Source organism: Humulus lupulus, chromosome 6, assembly GCF_963169125.1.
Source record: "Humulus lupulus chromosome 6, drHumLupu1.1, whole genome shotgun sequence".
In the NCBI taxonomy this organism is placed as follows: Eukaryota; Viridiplantae; Streptophyta; class Magnoliopsida; order Rosales; family Cannabaceae; genus Humulus; species Humulus lupulus.
The window spans coordinates 8,287,814-8,310,658 of NC_084798.1; the positions used below are offsets into that span (position 1 = coordinate 8,287,814).

General features: G+C 32.7%; 1 protein-coding gene and 1 long non-coding RNA gene across 2 annotated transcripts; both read right to left on the reverse strand.

Moving 5' to 3' along the window:
- Positions 1 to 14,082: 14,082 nt before the first annotated feature.
- On the reverse strand, positions 14,083 to 22,396 carry LOC133781580 (uncharacterized). Its single transcript, XR_009870156.1, has 3 exons — positions 21,992 to 22,396; positions 20,637 to 20,919; positions 14,083 to 14,495 (listed from the first exon to the last, which is right to left on the reverse strand). It is a non-coding gene; the product is annotated as an uncharacterized LOC133781580 (long non-coding RNA).
- Positions 15,253 to 17,692, reverse strand: LOC133781575 (receptor-like protein EIX2). Its single transcript, XM_062220615.1, has one exon. The coding sequence runs from the start codon at positions 17,680 to 17,682 to the stop codon at positions 15,466 to 15,468; it is 2,217 nt and encodes a 738-aa protein (XP_062076599.1). The 5' UTR covers positions 17,683 to 17,692; the 3' UTR covers positions 15,253 to 15,465.
- Positions 22,397 to 22,845: the final 449 nt, after the last annotated feature.

The following is a 22,845-nucleotide window of genomic DNA, read 5'->3' on the forward strand; positions in this document are numbered from 1 at the left end:
GTTGTGCTATCGACTTATGCAGAAGAGAAATGGTAAAAGACTTTACCCCTAATTGCCTAATTCTATTTTGAAGATACTGGGTCATTAGTTTTTTTATTTAATTTCTTTTTATATATTATATTTTATTAGTTTAAAGACATTATTGTTATAATTTAGAAGTAACGCACGTTAATAAAATAGTATATATAACTAATAGAAGTATGACATTTTTTTTATTAATTTTTATCTTAAAAGTATTATTAACATAATATTTTTTTATTATTTTTATCTTAAAAGTATTATTAAATAATTTAACAACTAATATTAAATAACTCTTTTAAATTTAAATTTGAATTATTAATTATTATTTATTTTTTATAAATATATTTGCATAATATATTTAGTATATTTATTAATTCATATTAAAATATATACAAATTTAATTAATGCCAAAAAAAATTGGGTTGCATTGAGACAACGTTTCTATTAGAACTGTCTTCTCATGTTAAAGGTAGATACGTGACGACAGTCTCTATAGAACAGTCATCTAATGTAATCTTCAGTTTGAATAGCACGACAGTTCTAGAGAGTCTGTCGTCTCATCTTTACTTTTAACATGAGACGTCTATTCTACTAAAAATGTCGTCTGAGGTGCATCGTCTAAGTACAATTTTTTAGTAGTGATGGGAGGGTTTCTCGAAACCCGGTACCTATGAAAGGATAGTGAAATCCACCAGTTGGTTGGGGACACAAGTAACAATGATCTGTTGGCCTTTAAACATGCAATGGATAAGTTTGAAAGGGATCTTTGACTTGAAGCCAAGTACCAGGAAATAAAGTCTAAGTACTCTTAATTTGTCTGAGATCTTGTAGATGTGCCATTGGACTTTAGGCCCATGGGGTGCAAGTGGGTCTATAAGAAGAAGAGAGAATCTGATGGAAAGGTTGAGACATTAAAAGCTCGACTCGTGGCAGAGAGAGAAATTTGTCTTAGAGAAAACTTTTTCTCCGATAGCCATGTTAAAATTCATTTTATATACTCTTATCCACAACCACAATTCTTGATTAAGAGATAAGGAAAATGGACATCAAAGAAGCATCTTTTAATGGATTTCTTGATCAGACCATTCACATGGATTAATCAGAAGGATTTAGAGTAGTTGGACAAGAAAGTCGGCTTCGCGCTCCTGGAACTTAAGGTTAAATGAAAACATGAAGACCTGAGGTTTTGAACAAAATGTAGTTGACCCTTGTGTTTGACAACTTAGGGAAAAAGGCATTGTGGTGTTCTTAATCCTTTATGTAGATGATATCTTACTCATTGGAAACAATGTCAAGAAATTATCAGACATAAAAAACTGGCTGGAAACGAAATTCCAGATTTTGTTGTAGCAAGTCGTGTTCTTAGTATCTAGAACATTAAGGATAGGAATAACTGAATTTTGGCTCTAACTCAAGCGACCTACTTTAGTGAGGTACTTGGTCATTACTCTGTAACAAATTTTGAGAAAGGATGTTTAGCGTCTTGACATGGAATTTATTTTTCTAAGCAGCAGTCTCCACAGGCTCCTCAAGAGAAAGAAAAGATGTAACGCATTCCTTATGCATTTGAAATTAAAAGTCTAATGCATACTATGTTGTATGTTGTGACTGAAGATCTGCTATGTAGTGGGAGTGGTGAGCAAGTGTCAGTAAAATTTGGGGGTTGGTATCTTTGACAAACTAGAAACTATATGTTAGTCTTTTCAGGTGGATCTTTGAACCTGTTAGGCTACACAGATTTAGAATTTAGACTGATGTTAATGACAAGAAGTCTACTTCTGAAAAAATGTGTTTACTCTTGGAGGTGGAGCTATGATTTGGAAAAGCGATAAGTTGTCTGCCATCTCAGTAGTTGTGATTTGGAGAAGCGTTAGGCTACCTGCCATTTCAGAATCCACCTTGGAGGCTGAGTACATAGCTGCATCTATGGTGGCTAAGGAAATAGTCTGGCTAAGAAAGTTCTGTACGGACGGTGTTATTCCAGAAATGGATAAACAACTCATTTTTTCTAGTGACAGTAATGAGGCAATAGAAAATTCTAAAGAACCTCGAAGCTGCAAAAGAGCAAAGCATAAAGAGAGAAAGCACCACATTATCGAGGATGTGTGGTGAAGGCATAATGTGAAGGTGATGAAGACAGCATTGGAAGGCAATCTTTCATATCCCTTAACAAAGATACAAGTAGAGAGCATAATTGTGAAGCATGTAGAATGCATGGTTTTGAGAAACATGTCCCATTTGTTTTAAAATGGCAAGTGGGAGTTTGCTGGGTTTTATGCACTTATAAAACCATGTCGGACATGTTACACGATTTCATATTGTCAATAAAAATAGTAGAAATCATTTAGTTTTAGAACCGTGTTGCTTGCTTGTTTTATTACATGATTATTGAAATAATACAAACATGGATAGTTACAATTGTTGACCCAAGATTTGGCCAACTGACACGGAGTCAAAATGTGATTGATATGAATGAATGTATAGAGAAGAACGTATGGCAAAAACAGTAAATCACACAATAATTTTTATAGTGGCTCGGCCCCAGGATCTGGTAATGACCTACGTCCACTTAGACTGATATTGATGTGAGAATCAGAAAAGTGGTCAAAGAACTAGAGTTCAATGAGTTTCACTAACCTCTGAAGAACAATACAAGTTTACTTGGAGAATTACTATAGTTTCGAATGATTCAAAAGCCAAAAGTCCCTCCCTTGAGCTATCTCTTGCTATTTATAGGCTTAAGGGGGGTTACAAAAGATTGTTATAGATATTCTCCCCTGAATAATCGGGTACTCAGGAGATTGAGTAAGATAAATTCGGGATTACAAAGATCTTCCCATAAATGTTGCCTTGTACACGGAACCATCGACCAGACTGGTCGCGGGTAAGACGGGCTTACCCTGCTTCTACTGTGTCTTCTGGTCGATACTCTAGCAGACGCTTCCAGGTGTCAGCCACGTGTCCAGGGATTACTTGCCACGTCATCAATGATAATTTATTGGATAACAACAATTATAGTGACTAGGTCACAGTAGATTATAGTTGTAATTGTATGTTCAAAAGAACGAGTCCTAAGATTAGATCAGTGCATTGGATTTTTACTGATTAGGAAATCTACGATATGATCTGCTTACACATTTGGGGTGTGATGTCTTTTCCAAGGCATTGACCAAGTAGATAAGATCGGATGTATTTAGTTAAATCGGACTAGGACCGATATTGATTATTGATTGATAAAAAATTATCGTTGTTATCTAATCTAATCAATGTCACAACGTTTACCATAGGTTAAGTCGATATTAATTCTGAATGATAATATTATGCTAATTATATTATTTAAATCTGTTGACTTGTTTGTTATTAGCTTACCCTACGGTCTAGCCCATGCTTACATAGATACGAATCTATAACTTTTGTATGAGAAGTGAAAATATGATTTCCTTAATTGATTTGTTCAAAAGGTTAAATGATTGAGATGTCATTTCTGTGATTAAGTTCACAGAAATATCATTTATAAGGAACTTAGTGGGTGTTAAGGATAAAATACTGATGAGGGGTAAAATAGTGATTTACACGCATCTCGTTAGTAAGTCATCGATAGAGGATTGACTGACTGTAATAGTTATAATAATGGATAACGTATTTATAGTTTTGAAAATACGTTCTATGGATTCAAGATTTCAATTCAGATTCTATAGTGGAGTCACAAGAAATTAATAAGATAGTGAAATTACTCGTAAATAAATTCACAGTAACTTGTTGGAGCTTGATTTCATGGATCCATGGTCCCCGCATCACATTTGAGTAAATCATCTAGAATGTCTCAATTAATTGATTTAATTATCAATTAGGATTTTTAAAGTTGATTAGATCAATTTTGGAAAATTTATAGAGATGTGAGATTTAGAGAATAATAGAGAATTTTTGGGTAAATTTATTAATATTGATAAATTTGTGTCAATATAAATAAATAATAATAAATCAAGTTTCAAATTATAATTAATTAATTTGAATAAGGATTTAATTAATTAATTAAAATAAAAAAATAAATGGTTTTGAATTTAGGCCCAATTGGGATTTAAATTCAAAACAAAGAGATTGGGCCCAAGTCCATTTATGGCAGCCCAAGGTTTTTATTTTTGCTTATTATTTGTAATTAATTTTAATTTAAATTTAAATAAAGCCCATTGAGTTTCCTATATAAGGAATATGATATTTAGGGTTTTCATAAGGAAGTCAGTCTCAATGATTAGATAAGTGAAAACCTAGACAGTCTAATCCTTTCTTAGCCACCATCTCTTCTTCTTCTCTTCTAGATCTCTATCTCATATATTGAGAACCAACCCACACTAGTTCTTGGTTGATCAAAGGCTTGGTGAGGAAGACTATGTTGCTGATCTAGTTCAATCTCTTGATAATACTCTGTTGGGGTTTTATGCCCTAATTAAATCTCAAATTCTTTGTAATCTCATTTTATTATCAATAAAATAATAGAAATCATTTTTTGACTTGGTCAATCATTTTGCTCACATGTTTTATTTTCATGATTATTTGTTTAATATAAACTTCTATTAAATCCTGAGCATATAGCTAATATTATTTATAGTGACGTAATCACAGTGGAATATAAATATGATTATATGTTCAAAATAAGTTAGTCCTAAGATTAGTCAGTGCACAGGATTTACACTGACTTTCCAATCTATGATATGATCTACTTACACATTACAGTGTTATGTTATTTCCATAACATTAGCAAAGTAGATAAGATCAGATGTATTTGTTACATCGGACAGGACCGATATTGACAGTTGATAAGATAAGTAAACATACCGTTATTATCTATTCTAGTCATATCATATAGTTTTCCATAGGTCAATTCAATCTCAATTCTGAGTGGTTAGTATTCTAACTAATTGTATTATTTGAGTTCTTTGACTTGTTCGTTACCAGCTTACCCTACAGATTAGCCCATACTTACACCTTGGGAACTCGGTAGCATAATTGAGTGGGAGTGTTAATCATAGATGTGAACATCTATAGCTTCTTATGAAGAAGTGAAATGATGGTTTCCTTTTAGTTTTGTTCAAGGTGTTAAATGATATAGATCTCATTTCAGTAATTAAATTAGTTTACTGAAATATCATTTACAAGGAACTAAGTGTTTTAAGGATAAAATACAATGAGGGGTAAAACAGTATTTTAGTCCTATCTCATTGTAGACCGTCTATAGAGGATTGAGTGACAATTATAGTTGGAACAATGGATAATTAATAGCGTATCTATATTTGTTATAGAGCATTCTATGAAATTCAAGAGTGCAATTCCAAGTCTATAGTGGAGTCACGAGGAATTAATAAGTTACTAAATTCATTTGTTAGATTTATGATAACTTATTGGAGCTTGATTTAATAGGCCCATGGTCCCCATTGTACCTTGGATAAAATCATCTAGATAGTCTCAATTAATTGATTTAATCATCAATTAGAATTATCAAAGTTGACCAGGTCAATTTTGGATAGTTTTACAGAGTTGTGTAATTTTGAGAAGAAAAGAGAAATTATGGCAGATTTATTAATTAAGATAAATTGGTATCTAAATTAATAAATAAATTTAAATCAAGGTTCAAATTATAAATAATTAATTTGATAAAGGATTTAAATAATTATTTAATTAATTAAATCAATAGAAAATAATACAAGCCTTGATTTTAAGTCCAATGGGCTTATAATCAAATGGGAAATTTTACGGGCCTATAGCCCATGATAATTTCGACCTAGGGCTTCAAAATGGCTATTATTTTATTGATTTTTTAATTAAATTAAATGGCCTAATTGAGTCTATAAAATGAGTGCTTAGAGAGAAGTCAAAACATATGTTTGATAAGTCACAAGTCAAATTTTCTGATAGTTTTAGATTCTCTCTAAACACAAGTCCTTTTCTAAGCCTCTTTGTTATTTTCTCTTCTTCTCTCTATATCTATCTCATGTGTTGAGAATTGCCCACACTGGTCTAGGTGGTTCTAAGGATACATTGGAAGATTGTGAAGAAAATAGAAGATCAGTTCAGTTTCTTGATAATACTCTGCGACAGAGAGGATACACGAGTTAGAGAAACTAAAGGAAGGACTCTTAATTCCGCTGCATATACTGTAAGTATTCTATTCTTTGTTTCTCTTTGAATTCAATTTTAGAAACATGCTTTAGGCTATCTCGTATTAAGTTGTTTAATATTAGATATACATGAAAATAAATAAAGATCCTGTATAAGCTAATCCAACATACTCTGCTACAGAAAGGAATCAAGGCTTAGAAAGATTGAAGAATGAAGTTGTTCCAGTTTTGCTGCGTAATGTAAGTTTTACTTTACTCTATATTTGTATCAATTTCATAGGAGCATGTTCTAGGAATTTGCATGTTTGTTTGATAATATGTAAACTGCATGAAAATAAATAAAGATCCTGCAATAAGTATTTCCTACAACAATATAGTCGTTATGTTGTCGAAATATCGGTAGGGGTTTTCATCAAGCTTATGATAAGTGGATTCATCATGGTGAGGTTGAAGAAATTGTTGCCGATGAGGTGATTGATGAGATGATTCACGTTGTGGAAGACTTCCTTTTACCGAAAACTGACGAAGTAGAAATGGATCCCAATGCGAGTTAGTATTATGATGAGTTATTTGAGGAGGTTGAAGTGGAGTTGTATCCTGGCTGTGATTGGGTTTCATCCCTCAACTTTTTAGCAAAGTTATTGCATCTAAAAGTTAGAGGGAAGGTGCCTAACAACATATTTGATGAATTGCGGAAGTTGTTAAAGCTTGCATTTCCGAAGGAAAACAAAATTCCATCATTGTACTACGAGTCGAAAAAGAGATTGAAAAAATTAGGGTTGGGATACGAGTCCATTCATGTGTGTCAATATAATTACTGCTTGTTTTACAATGAGCGTGCATCTAAAGAGACATGTCCAGTCTGTGGAAGTAGTAGATGAACTACTTCCGAAATGACGAAAGGCAAAAAAGTGTCGCACAAGGTGATGCGTTACTTTCCATTGACACCCTGAAAAGATTATACAGTTCAAGTATTATAGTGAAGCACATGGTATGGCATCACACTGGGAGATTTAAAGATTATAGGGTGATGCGACACTCGGTGGATGGCTCTGCGTGGAAGGACTTTGATGTCAAGCATCCTGATTTTGCAAGAGATCCCAGAAATGTTCATTTGGACTTAGCTGCCGATGAATTTAATCCATTTGGCAATATGAACCTCGCATACAACATATGGCATGTGGTGTTGGCGAACTATATTCTACCACCTTGATTGTGTATGAAAGATAATTATTTCATGTTGACCCTCCTTATTCCCGGGCTAAATCACCGGGTAAGGACATGGATGTATTTGTAGGACCATTGGTGGATGAGTTGAATGAATTGTGGGTTAATTAACAGAGTAGTTACAACTGATAGTACAACCAACACGATATTCAAGATGCGGGCCACCCTTTTGTGGACAGTGAACGATTTTCCAACTCGAAGCAGCTTGTCTAGATGGATTGGATAGGGATACAAAGCTTGTCCTACGTGTAATGAAGACACAACTTCCAGACGAGTGATCGGTAAGACATCTATGTTGGTCACCAAAGATTCTTGCCAAGTACTCATCAAATGAGAATAGACACTGAGTTCGATGGAGAAGTTGAGAAAAAATGTCCTCCAGGAAAAAATGTCTAGTTTGGGGGTGTGAAACGTAAAAGAGGTGTAGATGAAGGTAAATGGAGGAAAAAAAGCATATTTTATGAGCTTGAGTATTGGTGTACAAACAAATTAAAACACAATATACATATCATGCATGTTGAGAAGAATGTGTGTGATAGTCTCCTTGGCACCATCTTATACAATGATAAATCTAAGGACACCACTAATGCAAGACATGATTTGAAAAAGATGGGTGTGAGGGAATCATTGTGGATTTATGAGGATGAGAACAGGAAGTTTTTGAAGCCACACGCTCCTTATGTATTAACTCCTGTGCAAAGGCAACCGTTTTGTCAGTTTATAAAAGGAGTTAAATTTCCAAATGGATTTTGTTCAAATTTGAAGAAGAAAGTGTCCGAGAGTAATACAAATATTATTGGATTAAAGTCACATGATTGTCATGTGATAATGCAACGATTACTTTCCGTGGGTGTTTGTAGGTTTCTCCCAATATCTATATCGACCACCATTACAGAATTGTGCAATTTCTTCAGGCAAATATGTTCTAGGACTTTAAATGTTAAAGATATGGGGAAAGCACAAAATGACCTTATTCATATATTGTGCAAGATGGTGTTGATTTTTCCTCCAGCTTTTTTTTGCCCTAATGATTCATTTGGTCTTACATTTGTCAGAAGAATCTATATTGGGTGGCCCGGTATTTATGAAGTGAATGTACCCTTTTGAAAGGTACATGAAAAAATTGAAGAGTTACGTGGGAAATAAAGCTCGCCCAGAAGGGTCGATCGCCGAAGGCTATGTTGCAGATGAGGTTTTGACCTTTTGTTCAATGTATTTCCAAGACATTGAAACAAGATTTAATCGTCTTGATCAAAATGAAGGTGCAACTTATATCCCGCGAAATCTTGCAGTCTTCCAATCTCAATGCCGTCCACTGACAAAGGGAACTTTGAAGCTTCTCGATCATAACACTCGTGAAATAGCTAAGTGGTTCATACTTTAGAATTCTGCTGAAATTGAGGCTTATTTAGAGTAAGTTTATTCCCTTTTAAATTTGAAGATGTGTTTATTTTAAGTTTTTTTTATCAAGTATCGTAACAATATTCTAATTAACAGCGAACATCTACAAGAGATTATACAAAATTACTCGGATGGTGATCCTGATCGTTTGCATAGGAAAAAATTTTGTTTTTATGAATCTAATACAGTTTTATATATTTAGATATATGACTTGCACAAGCTTGGGTCTTTGGAAAATGGTGATCAATTTACTAGCTTTAACATCTGAGTCTGATCATTTGCAACCTACTACAAAAAAGTCAATGGTGTTCGATTTATTGCATATGACCGAGATAAAAAAGTGCACTACACAGAATAATGGAGTGTCTGTTGTCGGAATAGAAGGTTTTAATTATTACGGCACACTTGAAGATGTAGTAACATTATCTTTCACTGGTGCATATTCAGTGGCATTGTTTCGGTGCAAATGGTTTAATACAAATCCAAGAAGAAAGAAAACAATCATTGAAAATAATATCACTAGCATAAAAATCAATGGTGAATGGTACAAAGATGAGTTGTATATACTTGTTAGCGAAGCTAAGCAAGTTTTCTATCTCGATGATCTACTTAGAGGTCGTGATTGGAATGTTGTGGAAGATGTGAATCATCGACAAATTTGGGACATTAAGGACAATTTTAATGAGGTTAATGATGTTATACACGACACAAGCTCATCAAATTTTGTTTTGATTGTGGACCTCGGAGAGTTGATTATGCAATCTGATCAACCTATTGCATATGTTGGCACTGATGGAGAAAATGACGACGAAGGTGATATGTTAGAACATGAGGAAGTGACAGATGCAGAGGATGAATTGCTAGTTGAGCTTTGTCAAGATGAAAATGTTTGATTACTGATGGGCACTCAAGTTACAATGTTGTGTCTGGGACATTATTTGGATTTGGCTGATTTACCTGACAGTTTTAGGATCAAGTAGTTGATCAGATGAAGGTAGAAAATTACAAATCTTATGCTCTATATTATATATTGGCATTGTTTACAAACTCATCTAAAGTGTTTTTTTTCTTAATGCATCATTATTATATTATAGACGGTCATACACAACCTGAGTCAGTTCTAGCAACTCTCTATAAGGAGATGGACGAAAGATGTCGCGAGAGAAAGACCATCAGACATAAACACTTCAAAAAGCATTACGCGGGAATAGAAGATTGGGAGAATGTACTCCCCAAGCCACCTGATCATTCCACTAAGGAGAGATGGAAGGATATTTGTGAGCTGTTTTTTAGCGAAAGATTTTTGACTCGCTCCTCCAAAAACCATGCAAACAGAAAACAAATGAAGTATGTAACAACGCAAGGCACAAAAACGTTAGCAGGAAAGTGTCACGAATATGTAAGTGAAGAAGTTGATTTAATTTTACAAAATAACACATTCTAAAACACAATTTTTAGATTTGTATAAGAGCACCCAGATGCGCATGTTGTTGATACTTGGACGGATGTGCATATGAAAAAATCGACAAAAACTTTTGTCAACGAGGCAGCCCAACAAGATTATGTAAGTGAATATTATTGTGTTCTCATATTCATAAAGTTATCTTAGTTTTATATTTCTAATGTTTTCTTTATATAGGAAAAAATGGCGATGGAGCTTAAGAGGTCACAACTTGAAAGGCAGTCTCAACATCAGAGTGAGGGGTCTGGTGCTGAATCTGGCGTTGATTCGTCCCCAGTCGATCAATACGAGATACTAAGCAAAGTACTCGGGGAGAGATCTGACTACCAAAGAGGAGTAGGTTATTGGGTTAAAGGGAAAGGGAGAAAGTCAACCTCCAGCTCTACAAATCAAAGTTAGTTCCAAGCACATACTGCTCCTACGCCCCAAGAAGATATGATTACTATGGCTCTGATGTTGAAGGCAATGCGTGAGACGATTTAGATGGTGAAACCTTAACAATCCAGTAATCTGTATGACCCATGGTTTGACAGCTTTCTGCAGAGGTATTTTCCATCACAATCTGAAGGTGGTACATCTTCTCGGGGTAACACCGCCCATCTTGACCTTCATACACCGCCACATCAATAGTACCAACCTCCGCCGCAGTATCTGCCATATATGTCGTCGCAACAACCTCCTCCACAATATCCGCCATATATGTCGTGGCAACAACCTCCGCAGTATCAAAATCAGTACATGTTTGTACGCTCTTCCTAGTCTCCTCCCCTCTATTTTAACTTTACTGACTTTCCAGGAGGATCGATGCAGCATCCGCAGCAGCAACCATATTTTAAGTATGATGAGTTTGGGAGCGGGTCGCAACAACAGGAGCAACCTATTTTATCCACCCCATACGCCCATAGCATCGAGATCAGTTTGGGGACCTCACGCTTGGACGATCTTCAAAGCAGCCTTATATTTCTTCATCGCCACCGCCACCAGCACAACAGAATGTTGAAGATGAGGATAATTATCAAATTGTCCTTAATGATTTTATATAGTTATTATTTTATGTATTTTGATTAAATTAAGAGTATAATTATTTATTATGACAATGTCGGTATTAGTTATTTTGACAAATATTAAAATTATATATTAATTTTAATGTTAATTATGTTCAAATTAATTAATTGATTATTTTATTAAAACTAATTTTAAAAATATTTAAATTTAATGAATATTAATTTATTTTAAATTAATATAAAAACTGATACTATAAAAAAAAAACATTAGTGGCGGACCCCCGCAGCTAATAGTCCATGCTAAATTAGCAGTCGGAGCACTTATTAGCGGCGGAGCTTCCCACCGCTAATAAGCATTAATGTTGTAGTGATATGAGAGTTATTCTAATATAGAGTAACACTTTAGGAAGATTTTACTATATATATTAACAGTTTTGTTTTCATTCTTTTGTTGACTTTGTCAATTTTTTTAATTAATATCATTTGTCCATAAAACAAATTTAATAAAATTGAATGATTTTCAATGTCATATTTTTACAGAGTACAATTCTTTTTTAATGGGAATTCAATGGATATATGAGTCGAATACTCCAAATTGAATTCAATACTCTTTCATGGCAATCAAATTAGATTTGATATTTTTCATTTCTATCTTAATATCAATTGAACTGAGGCAATAGACCCCCTCCCCTTATTACTTTGGTCCTATCATAAAAATTGAATGTCATAATTATCATTTCATTCCAAGATACATTTTACTTCTCCTAAAACGTTGTCAGTTGTTAAAAAATATATAAAAAAAATGAAGTAAATTTGGCATAAAAGCTATGGAAAAAAGACTTTAATAGTTGTGTATTGACATTATCATTCAGAAATAAATGTTCAAAATTAATTATAAATATATAGTTGACTGTCATCGTCACATTTCTTTCTCTTCCCCATTATGATATAGTTGGAATACTAAGAAGCTTGTTAGAAATATACTTGAATTGACCAAACAATACAACTTGTAATGCAAGTCATCGCAAAAATTTGATTGTTTTTGATGTAAGAGGTAATTTACATATGATTAAATCTTTATATTTACTTTAAGCAGATAGATGACACATGTAGTTTTTCGCTTTGTTTAGCTCAAATATTGTTCAATAACGTAACAAACGTTTAGTGATTGGTCAGGAAAATGATTATGTTTGCCCAACAAAAACGACAACAATTATATTTTAAGATTTAGCATGGAACTACAAAAGTCAATATTGTTAAAAAAAATTGTTATTGCCCCTATTTTTGATAGTGTGTGGATGGTAATTGTTAGGGGAAAATTTATTCATCATGAGTGCAAACACGCAAGTGTGAGTAACGCCATCATTGGCTTGGTGCACATTATCTACTAAATGCACCAAGCCAACGATGGCATGGGACTTTATGGGAAAAACATGACCTTCTCCCTCTCTATCGTGGGTAGGAAGTAGATAGCGTGCATTTAGTACAAAGCCAAATTGAATTGGCATTTAGTATCATTGATTAATGCAATAATTATGCTAGCAATTAAGGGTCCGTTTGGTACAATTTTGCTGTGGGGAAAAACAAATGTAGTTGTGTTGTGAGGGAAAACAATTGCAACTGTGTTGTGAAGAAAAATTGTTGAATATTTGGTGAATTATAGATTTTAAAGTGTCACGAGTTGTAATAGTTATATTGAAGTGTTTGATAAACTATATATATATATGATTAAAGTGCATCATTTTTGCCCCTACCGATAGTAAAAAAATATGTTTTCGATACTTGTTGAAATTATAACCTAATTTTTTTTATATGACAATGTACATTGTAATTATAGCTGGTATCCCTTAAGTTTTCGTGAAATTTCTAATAATTTACGGTGTTGAAAATAATATTCTACTGAGTATGTTGCATGGTATATAAAAAACAAGCATGAGTGCTACTAATTGTTTGAATCTTATTTGCGGTATCGTAAATTATTCAAAATTTCATGAAAATTAGTAGAATGTCTACTATAACTACAATGTACATCATCATATAAAAAAATTGAGTTGTAGTTTATCATGTGTCTATAAGAGCAAACGTGATGTCTCTACTTAAGAATTTCCCTATAATTATGTATAATATTATAATTAGTAGATGTAATTAAATGACCTTGGTACAATAATCTAGTTTAGGATATAATCACAAATATGTAATACTTAAGTTATGACTTTCTATTTCCTTTTTTTTATTTTTTATTCTTAATGCATGAAATTAATATATGTTTCAAAAATTATAATTTGAAAAAAAAAATATTAATGTATATTAAACTCTATATTAATGTGGTTTCTTAATATAAAATTACTAAAATAAAAATATGTGTAAAAATATCTAATAAATAGTATTCTACAAATATAAAAGTGTACAGCAGCAAAATGTAAAAAGTATTGTATTTTATAAAATCTATGGAGTTCCTTTTTTTTTTTAAATTATCTATTAATTCTTTTTATTTTCAAGGAAAATATAATTTGGTATATCCACTTGGTGTTTGCTCATACTTTCGGCATTATTTGGGAAATATACATATCAGTATAAGATTTAATAATGATTTTCTATTAAAACAAAAGCTCAAGGATTGATGAATTCTATAATGGTTGTTTTAAACTTTTAAAGTACGTAGATGCTATATGAGCTAGTAACTCTAAACAAATAAAAATATTACCATTATACTACTAGTGTACATTAAAATCTACACGCTTTAATCAGTAGTTTTTAGCTTTAATCACTAAAAGATAAGTTATTAAAATAAAATTGTTAACTTTTGAAGAGGACAAAATTAATGAAAAGTGTAGATCGTCTACAGTGTATTATTGCGTTAATGACACTCTATAACCATGTGGGTCCTCTTCTTTATTTTAAGTAATTTGTTTTCGTTATCAAAGGTAGATTTTATACAACTCCTAAACTGCAAATATCAATGGCTTAAATTGAATACACATCATTATAACTTTTGTGTATGTATACATCCTTGTGTAAGCTGCATTTTCCCTTTCGCATATCAACTTCTAATAAGGTACGTGTTGTTTTTTTATTTTTTCGAGAGCTTAGTCATTTATGTTTTTATCAGCTTATATCCTTATATTTATTTGTCTTAGTTTTCTTTGTTCTTCATTTGGTATCAGATTTCAGTCTTCCATGGCATCTTCGTCTTCCGCCAGAGCCTCCTCTGATAATGCCTCATCTTCTCCTGGATCTAAGGTCTCATTTTCTCTGTTTATCAAGTACCTGTATAAATAACATCAGGAATAAAAAAATAGTACCTTTTATTTGTTTTCATGCTTTAAAAAATAAATAATAGTTTTAAAAAGATAATGAAAACATATTATATATTAAAATAATAGTTAGTAAAGTCAAAACAAGGCAGGCAGTGGCAGTGGGTGATCTCTTGCGAAAGTATTGAAGCCACCGCAGTAGACTTCTTCAATAGGTTAGTGGGTGTTTTCCTTTTTCCCCTTCTCTGTAGCATGCATGTGTTTTTGATGCTTTCTTTATGGTGTCTGGGTATTGATTTTGTGGAATCATGACTTTGAATGTGAGACTAATTTCCTTTTAGACATTTAATAAAAAAACAAAAGTATTTACAATTGTTTAGAACACCAAAGTATACTTTAATAATCCAAAAGTTCTTGTTTAATATATTTTAACGGTTTGGTTTGTTTGGGTTTTTGAAATATACTTTTCAAATGTTATGTGTATGAAGAAAGTTCATGTTATTTATTTGATTTTTTCTTCTGTATTTGTGTTTACTTATGCATTGGAGGAGGGGAGACATGATACTGCATACAGGTGTTACAACTGATCAGATTGAACCAGAATCATTTGATGTTAATGAAAATGATTCATTGCCCCCCTGTTGCACCAGAATTTGGCAGGTTAATTTCAACCAATATGACCTGGCATCTCGGTGGAAATTTCACCACAGGAGCATTATCAAATGTTGTCCCGAGAAGGCAAAAATATACAACTTGTGAGATGAGCATAATTGAAGCAAACGAGGAATCTCTGTCAATTCCAACAGATGAGCATAGTTGAAGCAAATAAGGAATCTTTGATAAACTATTGTGGCAATAGGTTACAACTTAAACAATACAAGACAGCATAAATTAAGATGAAATACACAAACTGAGAGGATCGATCGTCCTATGAAGTACGTACATACACATAGAGAAATACATGTTATCAGTAGATATCTTTATTAGATGGTCCACTTCATGATGCTCTTCTTCAGTCTCCCAATTCTCACTTCTACTCTCACAAGAATCCAATCCATGGTGTTTTCAGTGAAACAAAAAAAAGCATGCCTCCAGTTTCTGTTGAAAACCAGACTCCCAATTACTCCCCATAATCCAGCTGCATATCCAAGTGTTACCACAGAGTAAAACCATATTCTTTCGATCCTACTATCTTTGTAGTCGTCATCATCTTCGTGGGCATTTTTTCTCCGATCATCATCTCCAAAACATTTCTTTGGCAATGGGGTTCCACATAGTTCATCGTTGCCAGCATAGATATTTGGATCATTCAGTGTTTGAAGTTGAGGTCCTGTTGGAATTTTGCCTGACAAATTGTTGTAAGACAAGTCGAGCTTGTCTAGTGATAACAATTTGGACATACTTTGTGGAATTTCACCAAAAAGTTTGTTGTTTGAAAGGTCAAGAGACTCCAAGGACTTCAACTCTTCAATATTGTTAGGAATATTGCCTAACAAATGATTATGGGACAAATTCAAACCACGCAAGGCAGATAACAAACATAGCTCTTTTGGAATTATCCCAACTAGCTTATTGCTTGAGAGGTCCAAATTATCAAGAAGTAGCAGTGTTTTTGTATACTCTAAGTCTCTTCCTTTTATCACTTGTGAAACCTTCGCATCACCCATACTTCCATTCACTTGTGGATAATCTTTTACCATCATTCCAGTGAGTTTTCCAAAGCAATGAGGAATTTCTCCTCTCAAATTGTTATTTGCAAGGTCTAAAATGCTCAGTGCCAAGAGCTTGCAAAAATTTAAAGGGATACTTCCACTAAACATATTCTTGCGTAACCTCAAAATTATTATGTCCCGGAAGCTATGTCCTCCAATCCAAGTTGGTAGAGGTCCTGAAAAGTTATTGTCGCCAAGATCAAGAAGCATCATTTCAGAACAACCCCTCAAAGCCAATGGAAGTTTCCCATTAAAGTTATTATTATTCATATGCAATCGCGACAGTTGTGATAAGTTCCCCATTGAGCTTGGAATAGTCCCTGACAACTTATTGTGTGATAGATTGATGACATCCACAGTTTGGCTCCCTCTCCAACAATTAGGCAATATCCCAGAAAACTTGTTTCTCGAAAGATCTAGTTCTTGCAAAGATTCTAGTTCACATAATGACTCTGGAAGTGAACCATTTATTAGATTGTTGCCAAGATATAGATACCACAGAATAGACAAAGAACCAATATTCATAGGTAGGTGCCCGCTGATTTGGTTCATAGAGAGATCCAGAGAGCTGATGCTTGACATGTTCTGAAGCCATTTTGGAAATGTTCCAATAATATTAGCATTTGAGAGATTCAATTCAAAGACTTCCCTTTGTGTCTGAAGCCATTGGGGGACTCCATGAGACCCTACAACTTTGCAAGAAGCCATGTTGATGTAATAGAGACTAAAAGGAGGGATCCAATTTGAATTAACTTGGCACGAGAAATTGTTGGAATCAATGAGCAACCTTTCCAACCTTGTAAGGTTAGCAAAGTGATCCTCGGATACAATACCTTCCAATAAATTTGATGAGATATCCAAGGATTGTAGGAATTCTAATTTTCCAATTGATTTAGGCAAGCTTCCATTTAATTGATTTCTAGAAAGATCTATAACCCTCACCAATGACAATTTTCCCAGTGTTTTTGGAATGACCCCATTCAAATTGTTATATGACAAATATAACTCCTCTAATACCGATAATTTTCCCAATGTTTCTGGAATGACCCCATTCAAATTGTTATATGACAAATATAACTCCTCTAATACCGATAATTTTCCCAATGTTTCTGGAATGACCCCATTCAAATTGTTAGATGACAAATGTAGCCACTTTAATACTGATAATTTTCCCAATGTTTCTGGAATGACCCCACTCAAATTGTTAGATGACAATTCTAGCCACTTTAATACTGATAATTTTCCCAATGTTTCTGGAATGACCCCATTCAAATTGTTAGATGACAAATCTAGCCTCTTTAATACTGACAATCTTCCCAAAGATTCTGGAATTGACCCTATTAATTGATTGACGGATAGATCTAATACTTTCAAAAATGAAAGTTTTCCAATTGATGATGGTATTGGACCATGAAATAAATTCTGGGAAAGGCCAAGGTATCTTGAAAATTTTAGTTGCTCTGACCAATCAGGCAAAGGACCACCCATTTCGTTATGCTCTAAATGTAATATCTCTAGATTATATTTGACACATTTTCTTGAATTTCGATGAGGCTCTAACACTTCTCTAATTTTGTTATGACAAATCTAATACCTTCAAGGAACAAGCATTATTTATTATGTACAGCAAGCCACCTTCTCCTTCAAAGCTATCATAATTATTCGATGCCAGATTAAGGTAAACAAGGCTCTTAAGATCACCCAACCAGGTTGGAATTGAGGAACTAGTAGCATAGAAGGTGAACGAAAGATCAAGTACTTCAAGAGAAGTCAGATTTTTTAGATCATTAAGAATTGAACTTTCAAGATGATTCCCGGAAAGGTCTAGGTATCGAACACTAGCAGAGAAGGTGGAATTGATCGAACGCCAAGGAAAATTGACCATATTTAATCCACAAACAGATAGGCTAATATGTGACAGAGAAGGAAGGTTGGTAAGTACCTGCATTTAATCTGATGCATTCGAACAACTTACCGAATTCATATCAAGGTATTGGAGAGACAAAAGATTTGAAGCCCACTGGAAAGTACGAGTACTAACATCATAAAGACCTCGAAGATCAAGCACTTGCAAGCTAGTAAGATTTGCAAATTGAAGAGAAATCAATCCACCCAAATATGCATGAGACAGATTTAGATACTTTAGATTCTTCATTGAGCCAAAGAAGTTGGGAATCTTGCTATAACTGAAGTTGTTTCCGCTGAGATCCAAGTAGTTGAGATGTTGCAGCTCCAACAAATTAGAGCTCAACTCATTAGCTTGTAAGTCAGGCAGATGAGTAGTATCATCAGAATAAGGTGAAAATGGATAATCCATTGATGAGGATCTGAGATGAAGCTTGACAACATGACCCGTGGTTTGATTGCAGGCTACTCCTTTCCATTGGCAGCAATCTTGACCTTGCCAGGAGGACAACTTGTGTGAAGGATCTTGAAAGCTTTGTTTCAAGTTTAGGAGAGCTTGTCTATCTTTTTCGATGCAGCCAAAGGTAATACTACTCATGTTTGATATGCATACACAGAGAAGAACCAGGAAGAATAACATTTCTGTGCTACGATGCCTCCCCATGTTTAAACCAAAACAGGCTTTCACTTGGTCTCTGTGCTACAAAACAGTGCATAATATAGACTTGTTTGCCAAAAGCTATGATTAATAAATACATGATAGTGTAATAGTGCCAAATTACATAAATTCATATGTATAAAATATTATTATTATTATATATAATAATCTTAATTTTTATGAAATTTTGGTAAAACAAATATTTAGTAATTAGATTAATATAAATTTAATTGTTATAAAATATAATTATTATAATAATATATATTACATAATCTTAATTTTTATTAAAAAAATTATCATTTGTATTTAAAAAGAAAACATGCTATTTTTTATTATTTAATCTAACTTATATAAATATATATTCATATTAAATAACAATAAACATTATAAATACATTATATATTAGTGTCATGCGTGTAGAACTAGAATGATTGTATAACTATATAAAAAGTTATAATAACATTTCTCTTTTATCAAGAATGAACAAGTTTTTTCTCTAATTATTTAAGTGTACGCTTTAAATAATATCATAAATGTTTTGTACCTTAAATATGATAGTTTATTGTCATCTAAAAAGTTATCAAATTATTAAAACTAACCAAACGTGTATTACATATTGCTTGCACCTAGTAAAATTATAATACAAGAGAATTGAATAATTTTCATTTATTTAATATGATTATTTGAATATAATATGTGAAATTATGCATTAGGTACTTTTGTTTTTATAGAGTATATACCTGTATTACCATTTATTATTAATAATATTCATTTAGTATCCTTAATATAGAAAATTAGTTAAAATAGTACCTTTTGTTTGAATTTGGTCTACAAATTTTTCAAAAAAATTATTTTGGAATTGGTTTATTTTAGTTTTAAGTATAAATCTAATAAATTATTTGATTTAATTAAGTTGTAATTATATTTATATTTTTGTAAAAATATGGTTTTAATTATATTATAATTTTTTTTTAAAAAAAAGTATAAGATGGAACAATTAGAACATGCACATGTCAAGATATTTTTTTCAAATCAATTAATTAAAGTTGTTGACCAAATTTTAAACTTATGAGAATTATTGATAATAGAAGGTATCTTCAAAAAACAATGAATACCACGTCAATACATACCCATAAAATATTAATGTAAATGTAATTTTCAATTGAAAAAAATGATATTCTCCCTCAACTAAAAGGCACCTATTTTATAATATAGGGTAGACTATTTTATATTTTGAGTAGTGTTGGAGTTGGAGACCACATATACAGTAATGCCTAATAACTGGGAATATTAAATTCTTTTATGTGTTAATGCTCAGTATCTTTCTACGACAAAATAATAACTGGGAATATTATTTTTTTCCTAATTTTACGTGTTTTTTTTAATTTTGTTTCATTTTTATATGTGATGTTTTTTTTCCTAGTTGAATGCCCTATAAACATAGGAGTGATTCATTAAAACTAAACAAAACAGAGTTCGAGTACAAGTAAAAAACGAAAAACATAGGAGGACTAAGTCATGAGACCAGTAGAACTAACTAAAATAACCAAAATCCAGAAGAAAAAAAAACAAGATAAACCGAAGAGAAACTAAATAGCAGTCACTTAAACCAGCAGAAAAAAAAACTAAGCTTCAAGAAAAGGATAATCATGGAGGGAATATCTGATGGTAGTCGTCAAAAACTGAAGGGTTAATAGTAAGTATATCCACCTCTCAATTAAATTCACAGTTTGTATTAACATTACTAAAAAAACTCAAGGAACATGGTATGAAAGTAAAATGAATAATGCAAGCAATTAACTCCTCCCTTCTTTTCTGCAAGTCATAAAATCAAAAATTGACATCATTACTCATAATGCAAAACATTTAGTACTTTTACCTTGGATATCAGATAGCGAGATGCGAACCAAACTGTATAGCGAAGACCAACAATCTCCAACAATTTGGGGAACTGATTCATTTCATTGAATTAAGCATATCATCAATATGCCAACTTAGGGAAAAAAAATCTATTGACTTGATTGAAAAACAAAGATGCTAAGGAAAAGCCTTCACACCACCCGGATAGAATCAATTGCTCCAACAACAGCTGATGCTAGCCACAGGGTAAGCAAGGCACCGCCACCAAAAAGTAAGAAAGAGTAAGTGTCTTCGGATTCAAACTGCAAGTAGTGAAAAATTATCTGATAATGACAATTATTAAACTCAGTATGCTGACATGAAGTGCTGACATGTCAGTATGCATGTGTATATATCAACAAACAACAAGCATAACAATAGACATGAAACGGTGTTCTACCCTCGTCTTATCTACTAAGAAACTATGGTTCTGGAGAACCTTGTGGTAACCGCTCAGGATAACGACTCATAAAGCAAATAAGTTTAACTTTCATCACTTCCTGATCTCATCATAGCAAGTAGATAAAAACAAACATCATTTTTAAACACATGAAAATTTATAGTTCTCGTGGAGCCCAATAAGGTGAGCTTTTGTAGTGGGATTGGAGAAAAATAAACACATGATAATCTTTGTTACTTATATCTCCTAAATTGTACATATATACGAGGCACTCATTTTAACTAATATAAAATATCACTTTATTGAGAATCATAAGTTTATTTAAAGATATTAAAGATACTTACTATTTGCATAAAGTCTACGAATAACAACAAATTAATACCATCTATGCAAAACTTAGATAAATCAAGTATCAATGGGGGAATAAAACTGAAAATATTACACCTCTAATAAATTTGAAATATTGTCAGTTTAGTTTAAAGATATTATTCACATATATCTCAGTGAAGCATTTATTCAAACACTTCTGGTCTCTCCTCTCCTTTTTCTCATTGTTCTGTATCAGAACCGTTTTCCTTTCATATATATATATAAGCTTGAGTTAACATCCGTGCATACACAAGAAAATAGAATTACAGGTTATTGAGGAATTTAATCAAACAGTTGATATGCACCCCAAATTTTGAAAAGAACAAAATATAATATCATCGTAAATGGCTTTATATGTTCTCACACCTTGAAACAGTATTTACAAATTAGCTATAGTGTAAAACTTATAATTTCTTGTTCGATCTTTTTGTGAAGAGAAAAGATCATCAATATCATACTAATCAATTATAGCAATTAAACTAATTTTTTTAACATTTAAAATTTCACAAAAGAAAAATAAATAGAAAAAAAGAAAAGAAAAGAGAGAAGAGTTTGTGTTGTGTTACCTTCTGAATACAACTGGCACAATTCCAGCACGGTACTGAGCAATTTGAAGGAAAGCAGGCTCGGCCAAATCGAAGTGCTGGAGCGGAGGATTATACCAGCCACCGTTGTCGTTGGACAGAGCAAAGTTTGGGGGACAGAAGTTGGCGGCGGTGACGGTGATGGTTCCGACGAGGCATCACCAGTGCTTTATTTCAATTGTGGATTGAAACAATTTTTAAGCAGCTGAGTAAGAACATACCTATTTGTTGAGGATATGAAAGCTTTTCAGGTGGTTTAGAGAAGTCGCGAGAATGATTGCTAGAAATCCATGAGGATGATTGGAGAAATGGAAGAGACAATCGGGGATGAGGAGAAATGGGAGAGAGAAAGATTGAAAGAGTCTTACTGTATCTTTTTACTTTCTTTTTTTTTATGTCAAGCTTATTAATAAAACGTTTATTGTTTTTAATGTAATTTGGTAACGTTTTTTAAAATGTGTTATAATCTAATGTAATTAAATAATAAAATTCTTGTAGCGATATGTCCCTTCTTTTCAACGACAACTTTATGTAAAGTTAGGCTAATATCAATTTCTTTAAAAAAAGGTATATGATATATGTATATAGATCAATGGTAGATAATGAAGTCAAACCACATTAGATGTATCTATATACTTGAAAATTGACAAGGTCCACTAATTTTTTATTATTTTTAAAATAACTCTGTTATTCTCTTTGGTCTGTATTATTAGTGTCTCTATTTCCACATTGCGCATTATAACAACACGTCAGCCAAGGTCACTATCAAGATATCAATATTCATTCCTCTCCTATTTTTCCAGGAAATTAATAGTTGACTCGAGACTATATATGAA